Raw genomic sequence first — 19,397 nt, forward strand, 5'->3', positions numbered from 1 at the left:
CCTACGCCCACTATGGAATGGCATCTGACTGATGGAGTAGATGTTCAACATACATCATGGTGGGGCCCACATAGCTTGGCCTCATGAGGAGTTCCCATGAGCTCGACCATATAGAACCATTTCATATATATATATATATAAGCTATTTTCTAACTATTTTCTATCATACCCGTTGCACTTGACCATCCCAAACTCTCTCTCTCTCAATCCCTAACCTCCTCCTCCTCCTCGTCTCCACTCCCTCTGTCCCTCATGTCTTGATCCGGCTTGATGCCATCTCGGCTTGACTCTTACTTCTATTTGGGTCGGACTCAGTCTACATCAGTTTAGGCTAGACCCGAACTCGGACTCAATCCAGATCAGTCCAGGACAGACCCGGACGCAGATGGGTCAAACATGCCCGACTCGTTACCAAGTCGGATAAGTCACGCCAATTTCAAAACAGAATCAAGTCAGGTGAGCCGTAACTCAATCAGACTCAAATGGATGCCCTTCTCTACCTAAGACTGCGCTTTGCGTGGGGTCCACCTTGATGTATGTATTTCATATCCGTGCTATTCCTCCGTTTTTCCGGATCAGTTCACTGCATGATCCCAAAATTGAAATAGATCAAAGTCTCAGTGGACTGTGCCATACAGTTTAATTGGCCATTAAATACTTGTTGTTGTGGGCCACGAAAGTTTTGTATCAACCTGATATTTATTTATTCCTTCATAATGATCTTTATGGCTTTATCGATGGCAAATTAAAATTATGGAAACTATGGAGTAGGCCTAAGAATTTTTTTAATGGTGTGGCATTCAATCACCACTGTTTCCTATGGTATGGTCCACCTAGGATTTGGATATGTTTCATTTTTTATCTTATGCATTAAAATGATATTAAAAAACGAATGGACGGCGTGGATATAAAATATATATATCAAAGGTGGGCCCCACGGTAATGGCAGCACCGTGTCGGCTCCCCTATGGTCTATGGATCATCATCCTCTTCTAATAAAACAGGGGCATTTTCGTCACTGAAAAATATCCGAGGCGTATAAGTAATCCTCCTCTTGCCAGCGCTCCTCCCTCTCTTTATGCAGCTGGAGAAAAAGCAGGAGAGAGATTCTCTCCGTTCTCTCCGCTGCAATTACTGCTCCTTTTCTTTTTCATTTCCGAGATCTTGATCCGAAAATTTTCGCGGAATTTCATTTCAGCGTCTTTCATCGTAGTTTCCAGGTCGGATTGGAGAGATCCAGGTTCTGAAGGCAGAAAATCGCCTTCGATTCTCTCTATAGTTTCGGATTTTGGGATAGGGGACGGTGAGAAGATCTAGATCTTGTTCTTTTGAGAACATTTACTCGTAAAGTCAGGGTTTCGTGGCGAAAATTGCTGCTGTTTTCGTACTGTGGAGGAATATCTGTTCGTTTCGTAATTCAGGTGAATTTTCTTTTATCTTTCTCATTTTCTTTCTAGTTGTTTTTTTTTTTTTTAACAGATGTGTTCTGTTTTGTTATGTTTCAAGTTCTTGTTTCTTCTGTCTTCTGTTCTTAGATTTTTCGTAGGAATTTTCATTATCCAATTAGAATACAGAAGCATGATCTCTGCTCTTTTTGTTTAAAAAAAAGATCTTTTTCTTTTGGAGTTTTGGACCAGACTGGTGTGAGTTAGTTACACCATAGGAAGCGTTAGCAGCACATCCACCATTTGCAGTCCATCCAAATTGTGGGCCCCACTCACAAGAATCCTTGTTGTCCATTAATAAGAAAATGATCATCAGTTGGAATTCAAACATTTGAAAACCAGATGGTTAAGATCACCCGATTGGATTCTTGTCCTATGCTCCATGCACAATGGGTGCCGTGATATGGATTAATCTGTAATCTGGATTCATGACTATGCATGCCTCGTGTACCTGTGGATGTGTTGCTAACACTTCTTTTGTGTAGTAAACTCACACCGCAGTCTAACTCCCGCCTTTTACTTGAGTTGGATTTGGTTGATGGAAGCTGGAGTAAAGAAGCTTCTGAACTTTTGTATGTTTATTATAGGAAATGCTGAAAAGTTTAGATGATTTGAGCCATTAGATAGAACATGGATTATCCTAGGATTTCCTGACTCTGATTACATGGTTAAAGTTGTGTTTTTTGATGTTGTTGTGATTATTATTATGTGCTCTGGCTAAGTTTTAAAATCCAATGGTGCTTTTGAAGAACCCACCAATTAATTATAACCCAAGTTCTACAGAATATTAATAAAACGCGGATCTAGAGACATGAGTCACATAAATTTGGTGCAGATTACTTTCATCATCATGTCATCGTAGAAACGTCCCAGCTAATTGTGGTCGGCTTTGTTAATCATGTTTTGTCAATCCTCTCCAAGCATGGTATTAAATAACAGTTACATAACAGCCATTACCTAACCGTAACAGTGGGAACTGTTACGTGATACAGGGCCATGATGCCCATTCTGAACCAAAAAGGCCCGTAATGATCCTATACTGGGCCGATACATATTATTCCAAAAAAAAAACATTAAAGCCCATATCATAATGGCCATAAGGATGGCCATAATGGCTACTGTTACTGTTATTCAATATCTTGTTTTGAGTCTTTCCTTTTAGGACTTAACTACCAATCATCATCTTCTAAGCCTTATCCCAAAATGGGGTCGGCTACATGAGATGCATTATACCATTCCATCATAAGTTCACAACATGTCATATTCATGGTGTACCGTAAAGGCCGTTAAGTAAAGGTAACGGTGGCAACCGTTACATGTTATGGGATTGTAAGGCCATAACAACTGTTATGCAAAAAATGACCAGTAATTGCCGTTAATGGCCCATTACGCCCCCATGTAAAGGCTATACACAACCCCATAATGGTTTGTTATGAGTTGATACAGGTTTTTTAAGTTTTTTTTTCTTTCAATGTTACGGGGAAGATACAAGTTTTTCAGGTCTTTTCTTTTGATAAAAAAAGAGACTATAATAGCCGTTACGACCCGTATCATAAAGGTAATGATGGTGGCCGTTACAGCCACTGTTACCGTTACTGTTACGGAATACCTTGGTCATATAGTCTGGATTCATGATGAAAATTACGGCAAAAGTTTGACATTGGCTGCCATGCAACCCTCCTCTATTTGGGCTTGGGACCGGCAATGAGAGCACAAAACTCCCACAGGCTATGTAACAGATCATTACGTGGGTTGAATGTAATCAAGAGCTATTCAATAGTCTATCACTTTGATTACAATCAACGAGTTACTTACCTAAACTGCCAATGAGAAAATAAAAAGTCCCTACCATACCATATATAGAGTTTGGTTGCATGAAGAAATCCTTGTGCTGAACTTCTGTTTCAGTCACTGTATTCCCTCATCCCTTTACTGAATTCAAAGATATGTGAGTTGCTCTTTATCTATTTATTTTCAGTTTTCACTGACATCTGAAGCGATGTTTTCTATGCAGGAAGGTGCACTGGGAGGCAGTATTTTGGACTTCTTTTTTTCTTGCCTGTGGATATGAAGGACTCAAGGTGTACCATGGATAGCTCAGAAGGTTTCCTTTTTATTCCCTTCTGATTTTTGGTTCCTGTTTTCAGTTCCACTGCTCTTGCATTTTTCTAATCTTTATTATTATTGTTGCTGTTGTTATTATTTTACCTTCAATTATAAATCATGTTCAGGTGGATCCAGAACATATGAGAAGAATTTGGCCGAAGAAATGAGCGAGTTGAGGAAACTGACAACAGCTGTCATGATGGAGAAATGTCGCAGCAGGAATGAAGGGGTTGTATGCCCGAAACCAAGAAGACGACATGTCAGGTTTGTCAGTTTGTCTTTCATCATTGTGTCAATGACAGATTACTAGAGTTGACAGATTACTAGAGCTTACTACTTGAGAATGACTCCAAATATTCATTGTCAAAAAGTTGGCTTCATGCTCTTTTATGATGAAATAACTTCGGTCTTGAAGCTTGAAGTGTGATTCAGACCCAATGAGGGCCTGAGTCAGACTCGAATTGGAACTCTGTTAGCACTCAAATAAAGGCTTTGTGGTTCAGTCTGATTTTTGAGTAATTGCAAGTACTCAGTTCCCCAAGTTGAGTTCTTGATCGCTCAATCAAGTACTGGGCCTCAATCTTTGAGCATCTAGAGGTTTTCCGAACACTCGTGCCATTTCTTTTTTCTTTTGACTAAATACTGAGTTTTTTTTTTTCCCAGTGTTTGATTGAGGTTTCTTGGCCCTTTTGATCCTGGTCCAAGATTTGATCCAAGTTGAGTTGATTTGGTGAATCTTGGATTCTCAATTGAGCGCTAACTTGCTGATGATGGGATAATTGTCGGGGATATTTATTCAATAGAAAAAAAGAATTTGTAAAGTTGAAAGGCATTTGACTTTTCAAAAAGAATGAGTGAAGGTAGTGAACGAATAGGACCATGTAGAACCAAAGGTGTTGAATAGAATAAGGGGAAGGCCAGAAGGAAGGTGATGTTTTTGAATTGCTTTAGTTAAATTAGGGGCACAAATGGGTTGGTAAGCTGGAGTACATTGTAAATTTGGTTACCTGCAACATGCATGAAATACGTTTCAGTGCTTGTATTGTAACTCATGTTATAGAGCCTGCTCTTAACATATTGTATTTCTGTCTGGCTTTTCACACCACTGATTATTTTGTTGCACAATCTTTCTGTCAAGATGGAGTTCCTGAAGTGCAGTGCAAAATGTCTTTTGGGCCTGCTTGGATCGGGAGAATCCAAAATGTGGACATGGAAACCCTTATGGAATCCCCGGGAAATGGAGAACTGCAGAATCCAACAGTCATTTAGCTTTTTTATTTGGGTGTGGCTTTACATGGAAATGTTAAAATGTCAATAGGCAAACAGCAAGAGCTCTCTCTTGTAACTGAGGAAATTGACATTCAGTGGTTTTTTAAAGGGGGAAATGGTGTTCTTCTCCTCCTCCTCTTTGTGGGGTTCTCTTGTACATGTCGGTCAGCCTTCTAGACTCATAAATGATGGATTTGTGGAGTTTTCCTGTACATGTCAGTCAGCCTCTAGGCTTATAAATAATGAAAAATGAAAAAGGGAATGGTCCATTGAAGAAATCTGACCTGAAGTATCCTCTGGGTCATGAAAATGAGGTATTTTGGTCAGGAAAACGTAGTCTATGCCACTCTTATCCCATGAAAGAACAGTATAAATCAATGACTGAAAAAAATGGTGATTGCAGGAGATGCTAAAATACTCAAAAGCCATCCATGGGCCAGTTATTTTTGGATATCTAGAGTCTTGGTAGAAGAGGGGGAAAAAACACCCAAGGGAAGATGCTCAAAACCCAGGTTTTCTTTGTTATGTTTGACTCAATGACAATATTCTGTGCATTCGGCATGGTTGTCGAGGGCAAGCAATCATTCACAGCGGACAGTAGTATTCTTTGAGCGGATAGTGGCCCATAGAGGCAGCAGCAGAAGGGGGGAGAAAGAAGAGTAGGGCTACTCTATGCATTGTCAAACAACCATTTACTCTAAAACATACTGACAAGGGTGGAGGGACACTCACACCATAAATAGGCCGGGCTTGATTTCCCGGTCTCTGGGCCAGACCTGATTTTCCTGACCCCCCATGGGAGAATAATATATTAGCGAGGCATCTTTGCTGCTCTCGAGATTCGAACATAGGACCTTCCGCTTTGATACCATGTCAAACAACCATTTACTCTAAAAGCTTAAGCTGTTGGAGTGTGGTGTATCAATGTATATCAAGGGACTTTATCACTCCAACATGCATCACATAGTTGTGATTATTGGTCTGATTGTTTACTTGCCACGTTACTTGGGCATGAAATTGATATAGTCAAGTTCGACTTGGAACTTATGGCCTGAAATAAGATGATCATATGTTGTAGTCTGAATTATTTGAGTTTTCAAATAAGATAATTCTCTTTGTACTCATACATTCTGTACTGGTATCGACATGATATCTTACTGGTACCAGACACTCATAGGATACTTGTGGAATGTGTTTTAACCTAATCCTGTGGTATTAGGTTCCTATATTCAAGTTTCTAAGGGTTTATTTGTGCCACTTAAAAGTGGGTTTCATCTCATTTTGTTAATCATAACTGTATATTAGAGATCATGATTGTCATTATCAAGATTATTTTTAATCCTTGTTAAAAAATTCTCTAATACGTAACTGTGATGAATTAAAATGAGATCAACTCATTTTTAGGCGTCTGCCGAACAGACCCTTCTCCTTATCCAAAAAAGAAAAAGGTGCGCCCTTAAAATTCTTTGCTTTATATCATCTGCTAGATATTATAAGCCATGAAATATATCATGCTAGAATGATTAAAAAGCACCTCTTCATTTTATTTTTTAAAAAAAAAAAGTGGTATATGGAAAAACTTTCAATTAAAAATCATCAAAACTAAATAAAAAATTGTGTTATGAACTGGATACCCACATCTGCATCCGTATCTAGAACTTTAAGAAATGAGGAGTTGTGTCCCAGCTGGTTCCTATACTCTGTATTAGTGTCCACTACACATACGCTAAGAGTATCCTTGGCTTTCAAAGAAGATTGAGTCAACCTTTTAATTGGACTAGAGCCTTGTCTGCTTACTGTATTGACTTTATAGATATCGACCTGCTCATAGAAATTACGAATTTCTTCTCTGTAATCACTTATATTCCTCCATTTCTTTTTCTTTTTCTTCCTTTCTTTTCTTTTTTTTTCCTCCTTGTCTTTGATTATCTGCTTGGCTGTATCTTCTAACTACATCATTAATTGCAAAAATCCAGACAATGCAGAGAGCAGAACGATCTAAAAACTGGACCAGACCTTTCGGATATCATAATTGCAAACAAGGTTTGTTAGCATTCCCTCCTCTTTCCAATGCGACTCTGATTTTCGAATCGTTTTTTGATGAGTTCCTCTTGTGGCTCTACTGCAGGCTTCTCCACCCTATTATTCAGGCTCCCCTCCAATTCGTGCCAGCAACCCTCTTATCCAGGATGCCCACTTCAGCGAGCAGAGGGCGTCGAGTTCCATACTCACCCTTTGTGCCGAAGGCTTGGACAGCATCAACCACAAGCGCAAGACATCGAGGGGAATCCTGTCAATGGCATGAAATCTATATGCAACAGGCAGCAATTTTTGCCCCCGCCTCCCACTGTCCCATGAGAAGAAAAGGAAAAGAAAACAAAAAAAAGGCAGGTTTGATAGTGTACAGAGTTTCTTTCGTTCAGTCGTGCATGCATGTACATAGAGGTTTGCCATAATACATCCTGACAAATTGCAATAGTATGCATCCAGGCTTTAGCCATTGGATCTGGATCTTCTTCAATGTTTATATGATGGGCCTCACCTTAAATAAGAGGTAACCAAAGAATCTCTCAGATTAAAATGTTTCAACCATTGGATTATTCAAAACTAAAGAAGACTGTCCATCCATTCAAATGATCGAAGGGCTAAGATATTACAATCTAAGAGCTTTTATTTTATGGCCATTCCCCATCCAAGGTGAGTCCCATCACAGAAGCGGTCTCGATCTTTTGACCATGACTCTGGATTTGAAGGCTACAAAACCCCTTGGGATGTACTGCTCTCACCCCTCAAAACCTCGAGCTTGTGGAGACACCGGGAAGCACAAGGTGTTGTAAAGGGTGAATGAGGAATGAGGGGCCATGTTGTTAGCCTATCTGGACTGTTGGTCATTATGGGCCCCAATATGGATGGACGGTGGGTGGGATAATTCCCCCAGGTTTGAAGATCCTAGAGATCTATCTAATCCTTGAACTTCTTCTTCTAGGTTGAATGTGAATTGTATTTTTTTTCCCCCTTCACCATTTATACACGTGTCGGATTGAGGGGTTAGGATCTTTCAATCTGGGAAATTTGGGAAGGCGTACCCATCCACTTGAAGCCCATTAAATGACAGTCCAGATCACTGAACAATGGGCCCCGCTTGTACAAACTCAGGGCCTGAAGATGCTATTCACATCACATGCCCCTGAGTTGGGGGTCACATCTGGCAGAGGGTGTGCAGGCATGGGTCAGGCAGGGGTAGGTGTTCACTCCCTTTGCAGTAGCATTGATCAGCCATCATCTAGAAGAGTGAAGGAAGTGAATACTGTAGAACCATCTCTCTACAGCACGCATGGCAGGGTGATGTGCAAATCGGGTCCACCCATATGCAGGGACCTAGCATGGATGGTTTATCTAAAAAATCACACCTATTAGACAATCCTAGCCATCTGATATGCAGCCGTTAAAGTGGGGATGGAAACAAAATTAGGTAGTGGCCATCTATCCTGTTGCCAGTATATGGGTGGACTTGATCAATACATCACCCCCTGTGAAGAGGTGGCTCCACCATGTTCTGGTTCTACTATCATCTCCGCTCCATTTACCCTTGTCTAAAATTTTCAGATCCTCAGCAACATCTGCAGGAGTGAGAAATCGGTGCGTTGGTGGGGAACCATAGGGATCTCATTTCTGATAATAGGGCATCAGCATCAGTGATCAACATCAACGGCACAGATCTGTAGTTCATCCATTACTGCAAATAGGTAGAACTTAGATCTGTAGTTCATCCATAACTACAGATAAGTAGAACTTAGATCTGTAGTTCATCCATTAGTGCAAATAAACAGAACTTTCATCATGTGTCATGCATTGCCAACTGTTAGTGGAACCCCCATCGCAAGCATTTTCCGCCCTAGAAACTAAGTCTGTCTTAAGAGTATGGCTGTCAACGGATACCTGACCCGTGTGTACGTGTTGGCGTTGACCCGATTTTAATGGTTCTAGTCTAGGCCTAACCCCTCTCTCTCTCTGTCTCTATCTCTCTCTTTATTTATTTTAAAACCTTTTGGACCCGTTAAGAAATCAGGACAGGTTCGGGTTTCACCTTTTTGGGCCTGGTTAGTGGGGGTCCATTTAGCTTTTAGTATCTGTATTTGATTTTTCTACCGAAGGAATTAGATTTTCCATGGAGCTCCCCTTTACATGCCATCACATGTGTCAAAGTAGTAAATGCGTGTGCAATCTGATCCATCCATTGGGTTTGGCCTGAACATGTAAAATGCCCTTATTTGATTTGGAAACCTAGATCCAAATACCCAATGGTTACCCATACCCAAGTCGATCAGAACATGTGTCAATGTTGCAAATGTGTGTGAAATCTAATCCATCCATTGGGTTGCGTGAACACATGAAATGCTCTTATTAGACCCGATTTGGGTGGGCCCTAAGTAGGCCCTATAGTCAATCATGTGGCAGAGAATGGTTCGGATTTTGCAAACCAAACAAGGCAAGAGATCTAGGTTTCAATCACCCAAGTATTGAATTACGTTTCTACTTTTTTACACGCTGAGGATAGAAAAAAATGATCGAATCAAACCCATTGATTTTCCACTGCTGATTTGTGGCCCATGAGAAATGCCCCAAAAGTAAAAAAGGACAGGCAAGGGACCGTCGGCATTGTGTAGCAGTCAAGTTGACTCAACAAGATCAGATTTCAACAACATTTAGTTCCCATTTCGGACGGCTTGTCTTGGTTGGGCTTGTGAGAATCTTATTTGCTTAAGCTAATAGTGATCTGATTAGTCTACTTAGTTATCAGTACAAGTTTGTTTGTCTTGTGTTTGTTGAAGCTTTTGTCTGGATCTTATTTTTCTCCTTCAAATTTGGATGAGTTTGACAATTTTCTTTTAACCATTTATTTGGTACCCATTACTTGATTGATTGATCAATGTGATTTTAGAGATATGTCTCATATAAAATGGGACCCACAATTTGAGTGGGCGGGATTGTTTGATAAGTATGATTTTAGAGATATGCTCCATCCATCATGGGACTCGTAATTTCAATGGTTTGATGACTGTACATGAGTGCCACATGCAGCATGAATGAGCCACCACCACTTAGATGGTGAAATTAACAGAAGTAGAGGGGAGTGGATTCAGTTCATTGGCTTGTCAGATAGGCTGACAAGCGGCTGATGGGCCAATGAAATGGTACATGATGGAACTTAGTGGTACCTGGGCCACGGTATCTACTTCCAAAGTGTAGCCCCTCGAATGGGATATTGGTAGCCAAGGAATGATCAGACTCACCTCATGATCGCCTTGGATGGCACATAAACGTCACAATGGGCTCCATGAAGATTTCAATGGTGGGCATCTCCCATCTCACTGGTTCCAGTGGTGTAGCCCATTACATTTTGGAATCTGCCTCATTTTTGGGTCACATCCTAAAATAAGCTGCACCAACTGATGGATGGAGTGGATGTCTTACATACATCAGTGAGACCTGCAATTGTTTTACAAATTCGCCCCTTACCCTCCAATGGCATGAATGCATGGTTTAAGGAATTAAAAACAAGGAGTTTATAAAATAAAACCAATTCAATTATCTAACCATTGGATTGGTGTGGACATTTTATTCGATGGTGAATTGATAAATTTCCATCCGTCCTTTTTTTAAAAAAATCCAGAGCAGTCCCCATTCATTTTTCCAGCTCATTTTAATGCATAAATCCAAAATATCCAAAGCTCAAGTGGACCACGCCGCATAAAGTGGTGGGAGAATGATGTCCAACGTTGAAATTTCCACTGTAGGTAGGCATTCAATTCCCACTGTTTCTTGTGGTGTGGTCCACTAAGCTATGGATATGTGAGCCCAAAATGAGCTGGAAAAACGAATGGATAGTGTGGATAAAACACATACATCACAGTGGGCCCCACTGAGCATGTTGAGCTCCTCATTGCACGATCCACGTCCTTGGACAGAGATTCTTATCCAGATATGGATGGTGGGGACCTGCTAATTGAAGAGACCTAGAGGTAGGGCTGTCAATGGGCCTGGCTTGTAAGTCAGGCCTAAACAATTCAAAAAGATAGCCCTACTAGAGGACCCAGCTAACTCTCAAAGAGAGAGGAAGGAGTTGTCCCCCACGTTCTCAGGTTCAAACTATTCTTGCTGCAAAATGGCCCTAAACACGACTCAATTGAGTTGACTCAACTCAATCAGATTTCATCAACATTCAATGAGGAATTGATTGCACTCACCAAGATTCTAACATATTAAGATATATATATATATATAGGAAGATGAGAGATTTTTTATTTCCTGCATCCAGCTTCACAACCTGGGCAGGAAAAAGGAGAAAAGAAAAGAGAAAGAATGAACGCTTTACCTGCGCTGGGGAGAAACCCATAGCACTTCGGTAGTTGGGGAAAAAAGGGGGGGAAAGGGAAAGAGAAAGGAATCCACCCATTGGGTGGGCCATGGAATAAAAAGGAGATTTTGAAAATCTTACTATGTTATTGCGAAAAATACACTAAATAATATAATCATGAGATTTTTAAAAATATCTAACTGTTATGATATTATTGTGATCAATACTAAAACTTTAAAGAATTTTGTATACGAACATATATTTGCATTTTAAATATATCTATTAATTTAGAATAAATATTTTAAAACATTTTTATTTTTGGCCAAAGCTCCTAATAGCATTCCAACAAAAAGCCCTCAAAACTCCAAAATTTTTAGGCAGATACATTGTTAAGAATGAGATTTGTCACTACGGACTGAGTTTTCCGATTTTATTTTTATTTTTAAAAAAAAAAAAAAAACACTAGGCCTTGGACTCACACTCAAGATTCAAGACCCATAGATAAGAAGAGAATCCAAGGAACCTACATCCAATTGGTAGCTGGGCATTCATTGATATGAGGAACTTTGATTTGCACATGCATCACCATGTGCCATGAACGGCCCACATGTCCTGTTTTTCCAGGACTCCTGCTACATTGTCCTTGGGTCTCGTCATTGTTTTTAAGATTCTCTCTGTCTGAGTGTTCCATCTCAGTTATTCGTTAGTGGCAGTTTGAATCTTATGGTTGTTAGTGTTCGCGCTTTATTTGTTTTGGTCACATGTGGCATGTGTCGGTGTGCTAGAACTAATTGTACAACTCAATTTAAACCAAATAACTTAACCCAAGTGCCAAAATAAGCAAATATGTTGAGTGTGATCATGTATAATCAAGACCTGAAAAGATCAGTCGTCTATTCAACCACTTTCGAGATAGTTATAAGATAATCAAGTAATTATCGGAAGGACTGCACACATGAAATTGTCTCGTGATAACCGTACTTCTTTTGATGCTAGATATCCCAAGAAATTTACTCTATGAATCATCCTGAGCATGTTTGTACTGCAGAAAGGGACTGCACATGAACAATGTTGCCAAACCAAAGCTACAAAAGAAAGAACTGAGACAAAAACCCAAAGGCAAAGACAATAACGTGGCTTCGTAGTAAGCTTACGTCATATGGTGTTGTAACATGCGGCTTTCTTCACAACAAAAAAATAGAAATTAAAAAATTAAAAAAAAAAAAAGAGAAAGAAAAACAAAGCTTACCTCTCTTATTCACAAAAAACAAAAATAAGTAAAAAAAAAAAAGAATACAAGACTTACTTCTTTTCCTACTCTTCCACTAAATAAAAACTCTCTCATCAAAGAATACTCCAAAAGAATGACATCTCTCTACTTGTGCTCCCTATGTACATAATATTAAAAAAGAGAAGCCATACAAAAACTTAGGAATACTAGACTTTAACATACATCTACATAAGTATGTACATACTTATGATGCAATGGGGAAGAGTCATACACACCTCTGTTTTAGAGAGAGAGAGAGAAAGAGAGAGAGCTTCATGTATGAGCTCATATCGTAAAATGAGTTAGTGAAATGGATGGATAGGGTGGATATAATACATACACTACAATGGGCCCAAAGAGCTTAGGGCTACAGGAATCCCCATCCAAGTGGGCTAGACCTTATGGGATGGTCCAAATAAATGCTATGAATGCCTAATAGTCCAAATGCAATCAACCATGTGCTTAGGAAGGTTTCCATATGCTTAGCCTGTAAATAAAATCATTGTTGTATAAATTATATGATTTATATACATAGGCATTCGCATAATCAATATACGCAACAAGGGCATAAATATAATTTGGGTAGTCGCCCTATCGTAACGCATACATCAAAATGAAAATATCGAGCCAAGGAAGCATTGTTGGTCACTCTCTCTTCTTATTTTCTAGTGTTATATATAAGAAAATGTAAAATGAGGTGATAGTGTTAGTGTATATATAAGTGAATTTGTATGTTTTATCGCTACTTGGGGACTTATGACTCCAGCTATTTTAAGAGTCTCCGCTACTTTACCAGCATTTCCATAAGACTCCTTGTTCTTCTCATATCATTCGTCAGCTATTTGATCAGAATGCTTTTAACTAAGTCTCTAAACTTGGAATGGACAACGGAGTGTAGCTGGCAAGCACTTGGAAGTCAATAAAGCTATGAGGATAGGACTATGATTATTATTCTCACACTCATTTTTCATTTCTTTCTCGTCTCTTTTCCTTTCTTTCTTCAATGAATCTAATCAATTTCAGAGCAAGCTCCGTAATCCTAGCATAGGCAAAATATCCTTTTCTATTACACAAGAGGATTTTTTTCTCTCTTTCATCTTCAATCATCCCTATCACGCTCCATATTTTTCATCTCTAATTGTTCTCTTTTCCTAACCAATTTGTCCATATCTCATGATTGTGTGGTTAGAAAGAAAAATATCCCCAAGGATACAATAATGTATTGAAGCTGAATAACTATCATATTATTTTCATGGACTTAGGGTTAGGGTTTACCTTCACATTGAGTACTAACCGTGCCCATTCCTAGCTAGGAATGGACAGGGTTTTAAAGAACCACGTAGTAATAATTAAACACCTATTGTTGAAAACTTTTTAGGAGATATAGAAGTTTTGGATCAAGTTATAATATTTGTGTTTTCCCTTCATCCAAGTGCGTGACCTTATGAACAAGTTGGATGTCAATTAACCATCATGGTATGCCCTAGAAAGACTTCAACCGTGGGTGTCTCTATCACTACTGCATCCTGTGGTGTGGTCTAGTTAAGCCTTGGATTTGTCTCATTTTTTGGCTTTTACCTTAAAATGATATGGCAAAATGGATGGATAGTGTGGATAAAAACCATACATCACGATGGCCCCAAAAGCCTTGTTCATTCCTAGCTAGGGACAGGGACAAGTAGTAGCCAATCCGTGTCCTTACATCTTCTTTACTCTTTGGAGTAGATTAGGTGTGGTCCTTACTGAGCGGCCCACCTTCATGTATGTATTCTACATCCAGGTTGTTGATCTATCTGTTTTTTCATATCATTTTAAGTCATGAGCCTAAAAACAAAAGCAGGTCCTAGTTAATTGAAGGCGCACCATTAAAAACTTACTAGCGCCCACCATTATATTTTTGTAATATTTATTTTCTATCCAACCTAATGATAAGTTCAGACAAACATAAATGAAGGGAAGAAAACAAATATTAGCTTGATCCAAAACTTACACCCACAAGAAGCTTTTAATGGCCAATCACCACTGTTTCCTTTGGTATTATCCACATGATATTTGGATCTGTTTCATTTTTCATCTCATGCCTTAAAATAATATTAGGAAAAATAGATGGATGACATAGATATAAAATACATAAATCAAGATGGGCCCCATGGTAAGGGCTAAACCTAATCTACTCACTTATACTTTATTAATTGAAAAAATATAATAAAAATATAATAATATGGTAGAACACCGAATATACAGTTACACGAACAAAATCCTAACTATAACTATTAAATAGCTCCATTGCCTGAAATGGCCGGTTGGATTATATTAAATAAATGGCTGGTTAGAACTCCCATGTGACTGAATAGCAGTATTGCTTACGTCCTTCCTTCATCTACGCTATTTTTGATTAGCCCCATTTTTATATAGATGGAAGTGGACAGTTGTTTGATGAAATAGTAAAAATGGATTTTTCATTTTTAACCGTCCAATAAATATTTATAAATCCGATTATCAGATAACCAAATAAGCTTAATTTTTTGTTCATAGTAATTAAACTGGGGCCCATAATTTGGATATTTTAATTTGAATTACTTGTATGCCTGTTTCAAAGTAATTTCTAACGACCCGTGTATCATCCATCACACCCTTCCAGAGCATCAAAGTTATCCTCTCCCCCGCGTGTTGAGTTTTGGCATTTGTGTTTGGGAAGCAGTTTGCGTCCTGCCCCAAGGCAGGGGCTCTGTGGGGTCCACCGTTATGTGTGGATTTTATCCACTCCATTCATCCATTTTTTCAGTTCATTTCAGGGCGTTTTTCAAAAAATTAGAAGATCCAAGGTTCAAATGGACCACACAATGGGGATTCAACGCCTACCATTAAAAACTTCATGGGGCCACAGAGGTTTTGGATCAAGCTAACATTTATAATTTCCCTTCATCCAGTTTTATATGACCTTATGAACAGGTTGGATGGTAAATAAAAATCATGGTGTGACCTAGGAATGTTTCAACGGTGGGCGTCATTATCACGGCTTCTTGCTATGGTATGGTCCACTTAAGAATTTGATCTTCCTGATTTTTGGGTTCCTAATCTAAAATGATCTGAAAAAATGGATGAACGGAGTGGATATAAACCATACATCATTATGGGCCCCACAAAGCCTCTGTTCGAACTGATATTCGTCCAGCGGAGGCAGGACGCAATCCGCTTCCGGAGTGTTTAATAATAAAATGCCAAGAGACGTCCGTTGCATAAGAGTTTCATGCAGCTCATCCATACTCTACACGTGGAAAATATGTGTGGTCATCACGACCATTGATATACGCTGGGACTGTCTGTAAATAAAGTAGGGCTAAAAATGAAATGATTAGACAAATCAAACATTGGTAGGCGTCCATTTTTTGCCCTTCTGATTGGACGGTGGAAATAGTTCAGTTCTTTATATTTTAATATGTAATCTATTCAAGCTGTGTCCCACCAGATAATAAGTTCTGGTCAAGTTAGATGTTTGCCACGTGTAAATTTTAGATGGAAATGCACAGAACTTATATGCACCAAGTTGTATAGTAGATTTCTGATAACTAATCACGCTGACACAGTTACAAGGAGGCTGTCGGTTTGGAACACGGTCTTTGACTGTTGAAGATCGGATCCGTGATATCTAGTTTTATGGTAGTTTGCGGACATACAGAATTCTGTGCACGTGGAATCCAGAGTTCCGCAATCCAAACCGTTGATCCGATGGAACCCACAATGGGTTTTCAGTGCCATGGAAATCATCAATATTGAAAGATCTAAACCCTTCGATGGTTAGAATTTTTCTGCTCGATTTGGAAGAGAGGTTTTTTAATTTCATCCAACCGTTTATTTGTAGCCATTCTTCCAATTGTGTTGTTTATTACTATCAACGGAAGGGAATCTTCAATCAACGGTTCTGGATCAATGAAAAGTGGGCCTCACGTGTACGGAATACCAGAGTCACTCGAGCCATGGAAAAGGAAACAGATGCCAGCTCGCGTCAAAGTTCTGTGAAGGTCCACTGAACTGTACACGTGAAAAACACGTGTGTGTGAGTATGAACGTTGATCTGATGGGCCTCTACATCACATCAACCTAGTGGTCACCAAATCAACGGTCCCGATCACTTTGCATTTTGCCATATTCACCTTAAGAGGACTATTTAGCTCTTCCGCAAAGGACGCGGATTCACAGGAAGCTAGGTGGGGCCCACCGTGATATTTTTGAGAAATCCACACCGTCCTCTGTTTTTCCAGATGATGGGACAAAAAATAAGGCAGATTTAAAACTTAAGTGGGCCACGACAGGAAACAGTGATTAGGGAAATTCCTACCGTTGAAACATACCTGGGATCCACCGTGATGTTTCTATGCCATCCATACCGTTCATAAGGCGATTCCTATCGCGATGAACTGAAAACATAAAATATTAACCTGATCCAAAACTTCTGTAGTCCTACGAATGTTTCAATGGCGGAAGTTCAATCTTCACTGTTTCCTGCCGTGCATCGCACCTGAGTTTTAGATATAACTAATTTTTGGTCGTATGTAGTAAAATGATCTGATAAAACGGATGGACGGGGTGGATTTCTCACAAACATCACGGTGGGCCCCACCTAACCTACTGTCGCAGGAATCCCTGTCCTGCGACTCGAAAGTACGTGACCAGTTCTCCAACAGAAGATTCATCGCCTCCGCAGTCCACCGCTGGCCGCGCTTCCGTCTTTCCCGCCAATTTATCACGTGTGTAGTACAGGACGTGGGGCCCACCATGAAAATCACCTGTCTCGCAAAACACGCCGATCCACTCATCGCATGTCTCCAACCATCCATTGATTTCAATGGTGTTTAAGACTAGATCTTGCGTTAGGTGAATCTCGTGGTGGGGCCCACTATTTACATGGCTCGGATGCTCTAGATAAGCAATACGTTGGACGGCTGCAGGCGTTCAAATGATTGAAGGTAAGGAAAGAGAGGCTATGGAAAAAAGGACGAGGAAAATAATTAAAGGGGAAATTTACAGAAAACGGCCTACTTCATATATAATTACATTCCAACGCCTTTATAAAAAAGCATGCAATAAGCTACCTCGCCAATCCAAGTAATTATGGCCAGGCCCTATAAGATCAAGGGTGTGGGCCTTTGAGCGTCCCATCAGACTCCTTTTCATCATACCCGTCAAAATCTCAATTTTTCAAACTTTGTATGCCCTTTTATTTTTACAGCCCCACTGTTATGTTTACATGAAATTTACTCAAATCCTTAGATGTTTAATCTTATATCAAGTTATTTTTACGGGCTTATATTCATGAAATTTACTCAAACCCCTACATGTTTAATCTCATTTTAAGTCGGGGATTAAAAAAATAAGTTTGACCTGTAATTTAGGTGGGCCATACTAAATGAAATAGATGGAATAAACATTCATTCTTGATTTTTGTAGGGTCCATTGTAATAATTTCAATAAAATCTACCTAAATTATTAAATGCCACATTAAATTATATTCCTTAGGATCAAAAGTTAATATCATCAATCATTCATGTGGGCTACGGCAAGGAAAATAGTTTGGAGGATGATCTAATTGAATGGTGGACGGAGTTAAAGTTTTGGACCTTTAGCTTATTAGGGGTTGGGCGTACCTAAGGTTAGATTTCACGTAAACATCATGGTGGGGCCCACCCAAGCCTCTGACCCTGTTCTCGGCTGCCCAACTAGAGCAAGATTAAGAAATTCAGTCGGCAGGTACTGTGATGATAATTACTTAGATGAATATGGAAACCTTTTTTTTAAAATAGTATTAGAAGGTTAATTTTATTTTAAATAGGTAGTTATCTGTAAATCCCTCTAATTACAGTTTCCCTTAAGTCGAGCTGGACAGCGCCAAGGTCCAGCAGCTTATACAATGTACGTGCGGCCGCATGCATTGATTTTTACCATCCAAAATGTGGGTATATGGTAGATGGAGCAGAAATTGAAAAATATCACTGATTGGACAACCTTAACGGCCTGATTTTACCCGTTAACTTTGGACAGCTGGCCGTTATTTCTATTAAGCGTTCATTTTATGGTCTTCAATTGAACGGCTTCGTTCATCTACTTAGTGTGATCTACGGTCCATGATCAATCCATATTGGAATACTAGTCGGACAGTCTCATTTTATATGTATGTATGAGAGCCACATACGGGAACAAAAAGGGGCAGGGATGATGCATCAATCGGAGCCATTCATCTAGTGCTACCGATCATTGATGTGTACCTCCCGAAAATCACGCGTGTCGGCCTTTAATTGCTTTTACTTACCATCATTGCTTTAAAGGCATGTGATCAATGGACCTGATCATCTAATGGATGTGTATTTTGAACCATTTCCCAATTCACGGTGTGGGAAACTAGATGAACGGTCCTGATTGATACTTGATCCTGCCACGTGTTCTGTTCAGAGATTGATCTACCTCATCCGGTTCCACATCTATCGGCTATATAATATATATATATATATATATATGTTCGGTCACTTAGAACTCAACATGTGTGCAAAGACTACGAATGTATGAATCTACGAGTGGGGGCCATGGTTCAGTGATCTAGACCGTTGAAGTGTTGGGCTCTACAGTGAAAGGAAGATCTCATAGATTGGAAGATCCTGTCCATCCATTCTTTTACTTTTTATTCCGTTGGATGAATGTGAGCAATTGATGATTTACTTTCTTAATCAAATTGCAGTAGATTATTGGACTCTAGTAATCAACGGTGGGGTGGGCCCCATTAATTAAAATACTCCTATAAATCTGGTAATTATAGAAATTTTGGTGACTAATGACAAAGCACTAATGACATCCAATGCTAATGACAAAGCACCGTATGTGTTATGATAAATGAAATTTACTATAAAAAATTAAAAAATTTACAAATAAAATAATGAACTTGTATTTTTTATTACAA

General features: G+C 39.3%; 1 protein-coding gene across 1 annotated transcript; it reads left to right on the forward strand.

Moving 5' to 3' along the window:
• Positions 1 to 1,063: 1,063 nt before the first annotated feature.
• On the forward strand, positions 1,064 to 7,327 carry LOC131217289 (uncharacterized). Its single transcript, XM_058212201.1, has 5 exons — positions 1,064 to 1,421; positions 3,460 to 3,549; positions 3,677 to 3,815; positions 6,797 to 6,863; positions 6,949 to 7,327. Exons 2-5 carry the CDS (start codon positions 3,513 to 3,515, stop codon positions 7,123 to 7,125), a joined length of 420 nt encoding a protein of 139 aa, XP_058068184.1. The 5' UTR covers positions 1,064 to 1,421; positions 3,460 to 3,512; the 3' UTR covers positions 7,126 to 7,327.
• The last annotated feature ends 12,070 nt before the right edge of the window (positions 7,328 to 19,397 follow it).

This window comes from Magnolia sinica, chromosome 10, assembly GCF_029962835.1.
Source record: "Magnolia sinica isolate HGM2019 chromosome 10, MsV1, whole genome shotgun sequence".
Classification (NCBI taxonomy): Eukaryota; Viridiplantae; Streptophyta; class Magnoliopsida; order Magnoliales; family Magnoliaceae; genus Magnolia; species Magnolia sinica.